This window comes from Mytilus edulis, unplaced genomic scaffold (genome assembly GCF_963676685.1).
Source record: "Mytilus edulis unplaced genomic scaffold, xbMytEdul2.2 SCAFFOLD_1652, whole genome shotgun sequence".
Classification (NCBI taxonomy): Eukaryota; Metazoa; Mollusca; class Bivalvia; order Mytilida; family Mytilidae; genus Mytilus; species Mytilus edulis.
This window is the reverse complement of record NW_027267516.1, coordinates 1-12970: the sequence shown is the minus strand read 5'-3', so window position 1 is coordinate 12970 and position 12970 is coordinate 1. Positions and strand designations below refer to the sequence as shown.

At 32.2% G+C, this 12970-nt stretch overlaps 1 protein-coding gene across 1 annotated transcript; it reads right to left on the bottom strand.

The window, feature by feature from the left end:
* Positions 1-3906: 3906 nt before the first annotated feature.
* Positions 3907-9423, bottom strand: LOC139505572 (monocarboxylate transporter 12-like). The gene is made up of 5 exons (XM_071295085.1): positions 8956-9423; positions 8125-8268; positions 6268-7035; positions 4313-4363; positions 3907-4169 (listed from the first exon to the last, which is right to left on the bottom strand). Exons 1-5 carry the CDS (start codon positions 9143-9145, stop codon positions 3949-3951), a joined length of 1374 nt encoding a protein of 457 aa, XP_071151186.1. The 5' UTR covers positions 9146-9423; the 3' UTR covers positions 3907-3948.
* Between the last annotated feature and the right edge of the window lie 3547 nt (positions 9424-12970).

Here is a 12970-nt window from a genome sequence, read left to right as displayed (position 1 = left end):
CATGATTGCTCTTCTAAATAAAATTGAGAAAGGAAATGGTGAATATGTCAAAGCGACAACCACCCGACCATAGAGCAAACAACAGCCGAAGGCAACCAATGGGTCTTCAATGTAGCGAGAATTCCCGCACCCGTAGGTGTCCTTCAGCTGGCCCCTAAAATATGCATAATAGTACAGTGATAATGGACGTCATACTAAACTCCGAATTATACACAAGAAACTAAAAATTAAAATCATACAAGACTAACAAAGGCCAGAGGCTCCTGACTTGGGACAGGCGCAAAATTGCGGCGGGGGTTAAACATGTTTATGAGATCTCAACCCTCCCCCTATACCTCTAGCCAATGTAGAAAAGTAAAAGAATAACAATACGCACATTAAAATTCAGTGCAAGAGAAGTCCGAGTCTGATGTCAAAAGATGTAACAAAAGAAAATAAATAAAATGACAATAATACATAAATAACAACAGACTACTAGCAGTTAACTGACATGCCAGCTCCAGACCTCAATTAAACTGATTGAAAGATTATGTCTTCATCATATGAATATCAGGTACAATCCCTCCCGTTAGGGGTTTAGTATCATACTATCATAAAATATATGAGAAGAACATAACCCGTGTCATGCCAACAACTGTTTTTTTAGAAATAAATGTGTTTAGTTCCGATGCAAAGACCCTATCAGTGAATCAATGTTAAAGACCAAAATATGCAATCTTTAATGACCTGACAACAGTATCGTAACTATATCCCCTTTTAATAAGTCTATTTAAAGGTTTTGTTAGTTTCTGAGGAGAATACTGACATTTTTGTGCTTTATAAAGAATATTTCCATAAAATTTTGGATGTGAAATACCTGAACGTATAAGATGTCTGCATGTTGAGTTATATTTACGAATTATTTTCTATGTACCTTAAAAAATTCTGAGATTAGAAAGCATACAAATGAAATGAAACGATGGTTTTAAAGTCATATGTTGAACATATGCTAAGCAAGGATCTGTAATAAAAAAAACCAGCCAAGTCTAATACAGTATGTATGAAGTTATTGTCTTTTTAAGGGGAGAAAACTATAAATGAAGTCATCATAAATATCAGGATTACAGTGATTCTACAACAGATGCATGTTTTGTCTCCAAAACGTCTCATAAATAAAGTATGAAGTTAAAGAGCATTGAGAACCCAAAATTCCAAAAGGTTTTGTCAAATATATCTTTTGATTTAGGAACTTTGACCTCTTGAATTGAGATAAGAATGAAAGGTTGAATTTAGGTATGTGTTTTAACAGTTCTAAGATGAGTATCGCTCAACAGAATCTTTGCAACAACTTTCGAAGAGTCTAAGGTTGTATAAATGTATTGCATGTAATTCGTGCCCACGACATGTGTTTTCGAAAAACTTTCATTAGGCATAGAGCTTTGATATGTAAGTATCCGATAGTCAGCTATAAAAGACCCGAAATGACAAAGCATGTATTTTTGATATCTATAAATCATAAAATAAATGAACATAACTACCAACATTACATTGCGTGTGATATGAATTTGAATAGCGGTTTTTAATCATAGGTTTAGCTCAATTACATAGTTGTATGGAATTTTTCAGCATAGTGTAGGATTCAAATGCAGACATGACCATTGTCATTATAACTGATAAAGCCATCAGAGGCACTAATCTCAGAATTTTTTAAGGTACATAGAAAACAAATTCTGAGATGAGTGCCTGTGATGGCTTTATGTCAGTTGTATTGACGATATAATGGGTTCGCATACAATCAAAAACTCGTGGGATTGCAAGAATTTGGACCACAGTACATTATTAAGATAGAATGTAGTTATGACTTCGATAAAGTAAGGAGTCATCTCCTGCTATGTATGCAGTACGAGTCATGTAATTCTGAATTTTTTTTTTAAATAGTGGGTACTTTGTAGGAACGTGATAATGTAATTTCAAATTGACTTTTTTAGCTTACTGGGGTCCGAAAATTCCCATGTGGGCATTTGCAATCACTTGGTGTCTGCCGTCATAAATTATTTCAAGAATCTTCCTCTTTGAATCTGCTTGGGCCAAATACCCTTCAAATTTAAACTGAATGTTCCTTGGTTGTAAGTTTTATTCGAAGTTTTTAATTCATCAAAACCATGGCCGCCATGGAGAACCAATTGTAGGGTAACTGTCTGAAATAATTTTTATAATATTTTTATAAAGTTTTGCATTTTTTGTAATTATCTTAATAATTCATATTATAATAGTTAGAAAAAAATTGTAAAGGCCAAAAATGTTTAGCAAAGTAGGATCTAGAAATAACTCGCATGAATCAACATATTCAATTGACTCTTTAAGGAGTTATTGCCCTTCAAACATCTATCCTTTTTTTACGTTCAAGTCTTCTTTTTTTTTTTCAAATTACTGGGGCTAAATACTTTCAAACTTTAACTGACAGTTACTTAGGGAATATAGTTTGTAGAATGTATCTGACGTGTTGATCCGCCAACAAACATGCGCACAATGGCTAAACATAAAGTATGGGTGACAAAAACAGTTTTTGGCTTATATGTAAAAAATAAAATACAGTAGTTAGAGCAAAAGTGACAAGAGTTAATGAGATAAATGAGTCATGATCTATCTTGTATGAAATTTTAGACAAGTTCGAAAAACCATCGTTGAGTTACGGTAAAAATTAAATCTTGATCTACAAATAAGTCAACATGATCAAAATAGTCAATTTACCCCTTAAGGGGTTGTTGTCCTTAAAACGTTTTTTTTTGTACATTTTTTGTGACAGTCCTAAGAACTTTTTCAGAAATCTTCTGTGAAACTCCTAGGCCAAATGCTTAAAGCACTTCTTTAATGTTTCTTATGGTTTGTTGATTGTATTCGGAGATTACATCCAATCAAAACCATGGTGGCAGTTTCTAAAATCGAGCATAGGGATAAAAGTAAGGTTTTTGATTTCGTCTCAAAACTAAAGCTGTAAGAGCAAAACTGACGTAGGGGTCAAATTTTTGAACAGATATATATCTACCTGTCAAGTTAAGTTCAGACCAATGGGACAACTAGTTGTTTGGGTAACTGTCCAGAAATAGATTTTTTTTTTGGAAATGAGGAGGTCCGGTAAGGGCCGATTTTGGCCTCAAATTTCAGGTTCATCTGACCGAAAGATTTTAGACACTTTTTAAACACTTAAGTATCTATTTCAGTTGATTCAATAAGTTTATGTGAAATATTTTAACTGATTTAGTCATTAAAAACGCTCCGATTCAAGCTTAAATATGAAAAATCATCAAATATGCCAAAATCTCACTTTTCAGATGTTGTTTTGGTCAAAAATGAAAGTGGCCGCATCCGTGTTCGTCCTCAATCTTTATATATTTTATGTATTATCATCAAATACAACTTACATTTTAAGATTAAGAATGAACTCAAATGCGACCACTTTCATTTAATACAGAAACCGTCTAAAATTTAACTAAAATGCTGAAATCGTGAAGATTTCAGTAATTTAGCATGACTTAATGATGCTAGTACCCGATGATATGCATTGTATTGTAAAAAACAGCCCATATTTATGTAACAGAAGCACTTTACTTGCCAATAAATAACTGAAAGTTTACATTTTAACAGTTTTGTAAAACTGGTATAGTTGGGATCAAAAAGGGGTCTTACTGGACCTAATCCTTTTACAGTATTTGTTTATGTATAATCGTTAACATTATTATAGGACGTGAGAAAGTGTAAGATCAACAAATGAGTCAAATGCCTAAAACAGCAGGATAACAATAGGCTCTCATGTTCCTCTTGTTTTTGTGTGATGATATATACATATGACATATATACAGTAGTAAAATTTAACCTATAGCCACATCCAAGAACCGTTGAATTTACAATAAAGTTTCATAACGTTAAGAGCAGTAAATTATTCTTTATTATGTAATTCTAAATTATGTTTTACTCTTTGTTTATAAACTTAATATCGATGTTCAATTTTTTTATTTCTTCAATCAAAAAACTATCATTTTCTTCTGTTTTATTACTAGCTAGAATAGTTTGCTTATTTTCATCAGCTGCTACAGTGAATTCAAAGTCATCAATATCTGCTTTGGTGTCCACTGCTCTATGGCACATTGTACAACAAAGGCAACTAAATCCTCCCATAATTAATAAAATGCCTGAAATACATAAAAATATTATATTTCAAAGTCATGTAAAAACTTCAAAGACAAAGATTATATCTGAAATTCACAGTTGTGTATGAAAGACTTATAAGCGTTATTTTTCTTTGGTCTCGTTAAAAATTGTAAGTTATACATACCTGCCACTATGAATGAATCTCCGTAAGTACCACCATAGTTAATGATAAATCCTAACAAATAAAACAACAGATAATTATTATTCGTTCAAAATATCTAATCGTGGTCATTAGGAATATTATATGAACATTTCAAACGAAAATCAGGTAGTGTCTATTACTTGGCAAGACTGAGACCAAATTCATATTTATCAAACTGCAAATTAAATGAGCAGAAAACAATTTCTAACGCTTTATATATATCTAAAGTTATTTGAAATTTGTAACCAGCATTCTCGTTTTATTTTGTTTTAGCAAAATTATTTCGATGACGCTAGTTTTCATATCTCTTATCACCAATCTTTCTTATTGAAAGCTACTGCATATGAACAACTTAAAACATTTTTTTTATTTGTATTTTCAACTGATTTACTTTTTCGATGCATTTTTAAAATCTGACATCCAAAAATATACACATATATATGTATTCTGTTCTGCTCGATTGATTCATCTTACAAAAAGGACGACACTTTAAAATTTAAAATGACTACCCAACAGTTTTTTGTTTAACGGGGGCGTGTCTTATTGGTTTTGCGTAGCTAAATCACATCTTTAAACAACTTAAATGAACGCAAGGGAATCTATTTGACTGTTATTGAAATGATTTGAAATGGATTAAAAGAAATTGAAAAACGTTTTAAAATTTCGATCTAATTTAGGAATCTTTTTTAAATAGGGTTAATATATTTATGCCGATCTATCTAAATTCTTGTTGCTAGTGTATGCTGATGATACTGTGCTAATGACAGAATCTCCAGTGGATCTCTAAAAGCATTTTTTTTAAATTATTTTTCAGAAATTAAAAATGGTTGCCGATAAAAGTAATATTATATTTTGTTAAGGGGAACTCTTCCGAGAAACCTTTTTTTTTAAATCTTGAATGGAATAGAACTAGAATGGGTAAATAATTTATTTATTTAGGGTTAGAATTGACCTGGAGTGTGAATTTTACAAGAGAGAAACAGTCAATAGCCAAGCAAGACTTACTATGAGGTTCTAAAATTAGACAGAGTTGCAATCAAAACACAGCCCGCGTTATTGGATAAAATGATAAAAACAATAACTAGTATTTACTGAATGTGTGCTAAGTAATCGAACAAAGTCCACTTTTAAATTTGGTAAATTGATGCTACATTTATAATCTTCTACACCATCGTTTATTATTGGGAGATATCCTCTAGACATTGACATACAACGTAGAATGATATCATTCTGGGCTGAACTTCAATATAGAAAAGAGTCCATAATTGTTTATAACTTATGATTTCAGTTGTCAGATGCATCTAAACGGTGATCGGTATTTACGGTTACATGTAGATCAAATACAAACACGCTAAGTGAATGCGGCTAAACTTATAGTTGGAACACACAAACTTTTATGAATTTGAAATGGCAACATCTGGCAGATAGTAGAAAACTTAAAGATACATTTGAATAGAACATGCAGAATCGGCGTTTATTGTAAGAGGGTTCACACAAAGCTATAAATAACTATAATGGAGGGACGAACAATACTAGGGAAAGTCAAACTCAGAGAAAGAAAATAAACTGACAACGCCATGGCTAAAAATAAGAATATAGAGTATTTCAAGATAATTTTAGTTTGTAGATCTATTAGACTTTTTAAATAACAAATATTTTGTAGAATTTGAAAGATTTCAAACAACAAATAAAAAATATCCTTTTAAAGCTAGTGTTATAAAAAAAAGATTTCCTACGCTTTTCGGAAATACAGAAAATGTAAAGTCATATTGTAAATAAAATACACATGATATTATTACACCCGATCAAATATTTTTAATTAAACACCATTGATGTCTGCCAAAAATAACGAAAGATTAATCAACTTTGCAAATTTATTAAAAACAGAAACTAATTAATCTTATCATACTTAATCTAGTGTAAAAAATAAAACTCACCTGCCAGAGGTGGTCCTATGAATGTTCCAACTCCGCAATATACCATGAGATAACCAACACCATGGGCGACTTTCGCATGTCCTAAAACATTTATAACTATAGAATTCACAACTGCCCAACAGCAACCAGAATATCCGCCAAGTAAGCAGGCAAACATAACTTTGGCGGTTGTATATGAAATAAATAAGGGGAAGATAATGGTACCTAAACCTAACAAACTAAACACTCCAAATAGCATAAGTAACTCGTCAATGTTATGACTGTTATTAGCCATACCAAATAATATCCGTGTGAAACAACCAGATATACCGGCTATTGATAAAAATATAGACACTTCCATTTTCGTTGATTTTGTATGGAGACAATACTCAGGATAATGTATATAGAGTAGATAGATACTAATATTTGCCAGAAAGAATCCTAAACATACACATAACATCGATCCACTCCGAACTATCTCCATATATGACGACACAGAATCACAGAATCTTTCCTTACGGTTTGAGTTCGCAGTTGTCAGTGCAAGTTCTGTTTTAGATGGTCGAAATATGGCACCGAACACACAGTTTTGTAATGCAAGGCCTCCTAATAATAGAAAATATCCGGAATAATTGTATTTTTCATATATTAATTGGAAAACAGGAGTTAGAATAAAAGGTCCAATTCCACCACCGGATATAGCTATGCCACACGCCATGTTACGTTTCTTTTCAAAGTTAAACGCTATCACTATCAACCCAGTGTTGTAGCATAACCCAAATCCTATTCCTGAAAAAGAAATATTCAGATTACTAAGATGGTGTTTAATGGCATTTTCAGCACTATTTGATAAAATGTTGCGGTAAGGTTTAATTGCTTGAGCAAATGGGAGTGCCCAAAATGAATCACGGATCTTGGATCGACCGAAAATCTGACCATAATTGTAAATTAAAATTGGAGTAGAACTTGCGGGGTTTGAATTAACAGAGTCGACAGAATTATTATACAGTAGATGGACCATAAAGACAATTCGGCCACCTAGGCTCAGTTTCATTAGAACTACTTAATGATGCTTAAATGAAAAATGACTCTCAAATACTAGTATCTCATTAAAACAAATAAATGAGTTTTCAAATGCACATCTGTTCGTAATCGGTATGCTATTAAAGCTGTGATTATATACATTTCATATTAATCTATTTTGAAAAATTTCTTAATGCTTTTTTTAAAAGTATTGAGATTTAGTTTTTTCGTTTCGTTAATTTTTTTTATCTAAATTAACAATCTCTGTAATAAAGTGCCAAGATTTTAAAGACCCCATAATTTTAATGTGTCACACCACCTTCAACGTTCCAATATATTAACCTGTACTCTGCAATATAACAATAAAAGCAAATAACTTTAGTGCGGTTTATGTTCTGTCTTTATAGTGTTTGATGTTGCTTTTGAATACAGGTTTCAATTTTTTAGAATTAGAAAAGTTATCGTATCCATTCCAAAGAATAAAAATGAATGATAGTAACTGAGAAACACCAGGACAGTTTCCTTGTGTGAAACGCATATTTCTTTTTATTTGTGATAAATTTCCATGGTACTTGCGAATGTTTGTTATCTATTCGTCCGTAAGTTAACCTTAGCTGTATTTGGCACAACTTTGGGGAATTTTGGATCCTCAATGCTCTCCACCTTGGTACTTGTTTGGCTTCGTAACTATTTTGATCTTAGCGTCACTGATGAGTCTTATATAGACGAAACGTGCGTCTGACTTATTAAATCATACGTCTGGTAGCCAAGTAATATATTCTAGCATTTTCTTTTGTCAGTTTTTATTGACTCATTCTTTTGAATCTGCCTTGGAATTCGGTTTTCTAATTTTACCTGCAAGAATTCCAAATGTAAGAAATGTCCATTTGATATCCTCTGCAAACCCTGTTAAGACAAGTCCTGTGGATAACATGAGTGACCCTAGTATCATAGCCACTCTACAGCTATATCGGTTGATGATGGTACTGGCAATAGGTCCTGAAAACATAACAATAAGCAATTGCGAAACACTTGCTTGCTTTTTATAACAGAAATATCACAATACGTTCTAAGCTGGCAGGAAGTTGACATTATTCAAACCTACCATACTACATTTGTACCATGAAGTTTTAGTATTTGCTAATCCGTTCTCGTCTTAACGAAATATTAACATTTGGAGGTTAAGCAAACACCAATCAATTAATCAATCAATCAATCAATCAATCAATCAATCAATCAGTCAATCAATCAATCAATGTGATTCCATATTAAATTTGATAATGAAAGCCATACACCTGCAAATTTACCATAAACATGATAAAGAACAGAAAACGACAAATTGCTAATAATTAACAATTAATAATTGGGTGAAAATTTACATTAATTCCTCATATTGTTCTTCTTTGAGTTTTATATTGACGATGCTGTGTTCTCTATTACTATATTACTATTGATTTAGTGTATTCCGTTTTGTCGTGGTTGAGAGGGTATACGTACCAGTTATAGGAGAAAAAAGTTGTATTCAATTTAGTAATGACTTCACGGATTCTCGTATAACACTAAAATAACTAATGTAAGTGTGTATTGATTTTCCCCTTGTACAAGATACACATGATGACGTAACTACAATTACAATACATGGCAAATGTTTCATTTGAAAGCTATAATGCAAAAAGGTTCATTTACCTGAGCCTGTCATTAAAGCTAAAAATAGTGCAGAAATACATGTTGTTGTTAATACATCGGCATTGAAGTTTTCTAGTAGTGCGATATGTATCATTCCGCTGGCATACGCTAAATAGCCCATTACGACGTGTTCTCCTACTGACCCTAAGAGGACGAGCCATGCCCAACCTCTGTCGGGGGAGGTTGACATTATTTGTAAATGCAAACACGATTACACTATAAACGTTAAACATATGATTTGCTCTTGAGTTGATACGAATCCATGCAAGACTAATTCCTTCGAGAATTAATTGTTCTCCTTATGTGACAGTTTAACATAAAACATAATAAAGTATATATTCAATATCTATTGTCACAACCGTTCAAAAATTAAAATCCAACCTTAGTTTGTATTATCTGAATCTAGCGATTAATTATAGCGAACATTTAGTTTGCAAACAAATGAGAGTTATAACTAAAAACCACAATGTTACATAAGACGATCAGGATACATTAGCGTATTGTTAAGAAAAATACCAGAATGGTTAAGGTTCGAAAATCGAAGTTGTTTTTTTCCGATATCAGTGTTGTTATGCAATCAGGAAATTGTCATAATTTCTATAAAAAAAAAAATAACTGATCAAAGATCAACTTTTATCCTGCAATTGGGTGTCCTACTATACAGATACAGCCCTACAGATATCGCTATGCTGTATCTGTACACTATACAGATATCGCTTAAAAGCTCCGCCCACTGCCGGACTGAGTATTGTATGAACCTATGTGACCTCAGAATGTGTATTGGTAGTCGCATTCCAATGACGTATCAATAGCAGACTAACGTTTACTTTTATACGTTCTGTTTGTTTTCAAAAATTTCTTTTGAGCAATAAGAATCACACCAATTTTCTGATAACATACACACACGAACCGCAGTCTTTTCTACGATGACAACTACCGATTTCAAAACTTTAATGTGTATGATTGTGTTACACAAACAACCATGTCAATTTCAGCATGCATGTTTAGTGAATGTCGAGTCTGAAGCGTAGGACAACTCGTACACTCCTGTCTCAAATTGGACAATGTTTTGTTATTTATTTTTACTGTTGAAATTATTTGTTATGTTAAAATAGATAATTATTCACCTTGAGCGATGTATTATTGTTGAACATTCGATAATTCTTTTTTGCGAACCCGTCTTCTGCTGCATGTGTGATTACTACATATCGTATTACTACACGGGCCTCAAGGGATTTCAAATCGAAAATAAATGCAAAATAAATGTTTTTGTGTCTTTCAAAACACAAATAATATACAGAATTAATTGCAGGATAAAGACAATAACTGTTTAGTGTCTTTAAATATCAGCGGTATTTGAACTCGGCTCGAAACAGGTGTAATAGCTCGCTAAAAGCTCGCATACACCTTGTTTCCTAGCCTCGTACAAATACAGCTGATATTTAAAGACACTAAACAGTTATTGTCTATCTATATTCCAATCGTTCGTGTATTCGCGTTAGTATTCAATTATTTGAATATATTATACTGTAACTTATCGCAACTTATTATTTGGATTTAAACTGATCTAAAACCTATAATTTAAAATAAAATGATAATGTTGAGGTCATATGTAACACGTAGAAAAGTGTCCGCAACTTTTATTTAAAACGGCCTCTATTCAATAATGAAGATTGGAATAGTTTCTTACTGAAGTCATAAAAAATCGGTTTTTACTCGCTCTTAAATATTTTAGTTTTAAAATCCCAACTAGTGTTTATTCCGAATTACCGTAAAAATTTAGGCTCAATCCTAAATGATAATAGAACCTATTTACAGTATTTATTGTTAACATGATGTCGTTCACATAATGAATAAAATATTTAACACTGGACGTTATGTTTAGTTCGTGTGTCTTTAGTTCTGATCAAAAACTTAAAACCGGTTTATGATTTGATGAGCTTTTAAAATATCAGAACTGCTGAAAAGCCCGCCGTCAAATAAATATTAAAGGCATCATTGGAGTTTATAATTATTTTTTTTCTCAAGTAAACAATTTATTCAACTGCACTAGAATTATTTGTATGAACTCGCCTTTAATGAGCATAAAATACTGGCAACTGGACAATAAACAATTTCGGTCAAATGGTACAGATTTAATTTGAAATAATGCCAGTCATAAACAACCAGCATTGAACAAATTAATGCTGAAAATGACTAAATCATTAACTGCGTGCCACATCATAGAATCGTCGTAAACGCTATTGATTTCATTTAGGACATACATGTTTTAGCGCTAAAAGACGTTCGACGTTCTAGTGTTTAAAAATGGACACGTTTTGGCGACAACAATTATCGAACACGTTTGGGGGTTATGAAAGCGAACTACGTTTTGGCAATATTGAATATTATCTTACCTCCTATACATTTCTAGGAATGTGATTGGTTAAAAGCGACCTCGTGGAAACCGTGTATATTTGATATAAGGTTAGTAGGGAGGTGGGGCTTATTTCATACACGGTAAGTAGTGGAGTTACGTCCCTTTATATTCCATATAAGGTAGTAGGGAGGCGGGGCTTATTTCATACACGGTTAGTAGTGGTGTTACGTCCCTTTAGATAAACAAAACAGTACTGAGAAAAAATCTTAAAGGTTTCAGCAGACGAAGAAATTGATGATTAAGATTGAAATAAATTCATAAAACACATTTAAATCTAACAAGTTGTCATTGTTGACATCTGTTTTTGTAGGATCAATGGAGTAATTTCTTACTCGTGTTAATGCTAACTGTATTGAAGACTTGCTCATTTTGATAGATCAGTGGTCTAAATTTTACACGTTAAGATAGTCGGTAAGATTAATTCTTTTGTATAGTGTGCTAGTGACGTAATACGGTATATATGGGGTCAGTAAATTCCATATGGGGATTCGAGCTTCATTCTCACCCCATATGGAATTTACTGACCCCATATATACCGTATTGTGTCACTAGCACACTATGTAACTAATATTATGGACACGATTGGGGAGAATATACTTATTGGTGGGAATCGGACAAATTTGGAAGTGTTACATATGTTGAACATATTTATAGCTTACATTATGCTATTCGAAAACAAAATGCTTTCTACATACTTTTGCTTCAAATAAAGGAGATAATTTTGCTCTTTCGAGTCTACAAATAATTCATATGATGGATTACTTTACACTGATTTTAGGAAATATATGTTTTCTAGGTACTTTCATGCCAAATTATTGCTAAAGAATGGCTACTTCGGATGGATTTTGTCAATATCATATGTATTGTAACCTAAAACAAAAGATCTAATAGATTTAATATGAATCAGTAAGAATTAACAGTAAAAGTCTTACTCTTACAAATCAATTAAACCTTTGATCTTGACCTCAATTTCTATGTCAATATCAAGGATTTTTATTCAAAAGAGCTGGTCAAGTGGTCGATGTAGGATTAAGAAGATCAAACAGCCTTTGAATGGTGTAAACTTCCCAATTTTTTTTTATGGTGTAATGGTGTAAGGTATATGGTGCTATGGTGACTGGTAAATGGAATAGTGTAATGGTGTACGAGGAATGGTGTGATTGTGTAACGTGTATATAAAGTGTGGTAATCAAAGTTTATGCAAAATATTGATAACTTATTTTTAATTTTATACATTAGATAACAATATTGTGATAAAAATTCGTTTTTTAAACATTTAAGGAGATAACTATAAAAATAAACTCGTATAGATCGCACGATTAAAATCTTTGTTTGACAGATTACCCTTTTTTTTTTAATTTCAAAAATAAAAATTAGAAGGATAATTTGTCAGCCTTGTTAACACAATAAAACAAGAAATAACTATATATTATTTAAAAAAAAAATGACTTACTTCGTTTCCATTAGCAACACGTTGACTAAAACTGGTGAAACAGGATGTGCTCACCCTTATGGAGCACATGAGTTCACCCTAGAAGATTGGGTCATATACTACATCTTCCGTTTATGTGTAATGAACTTCTATCCTGTGTTAGT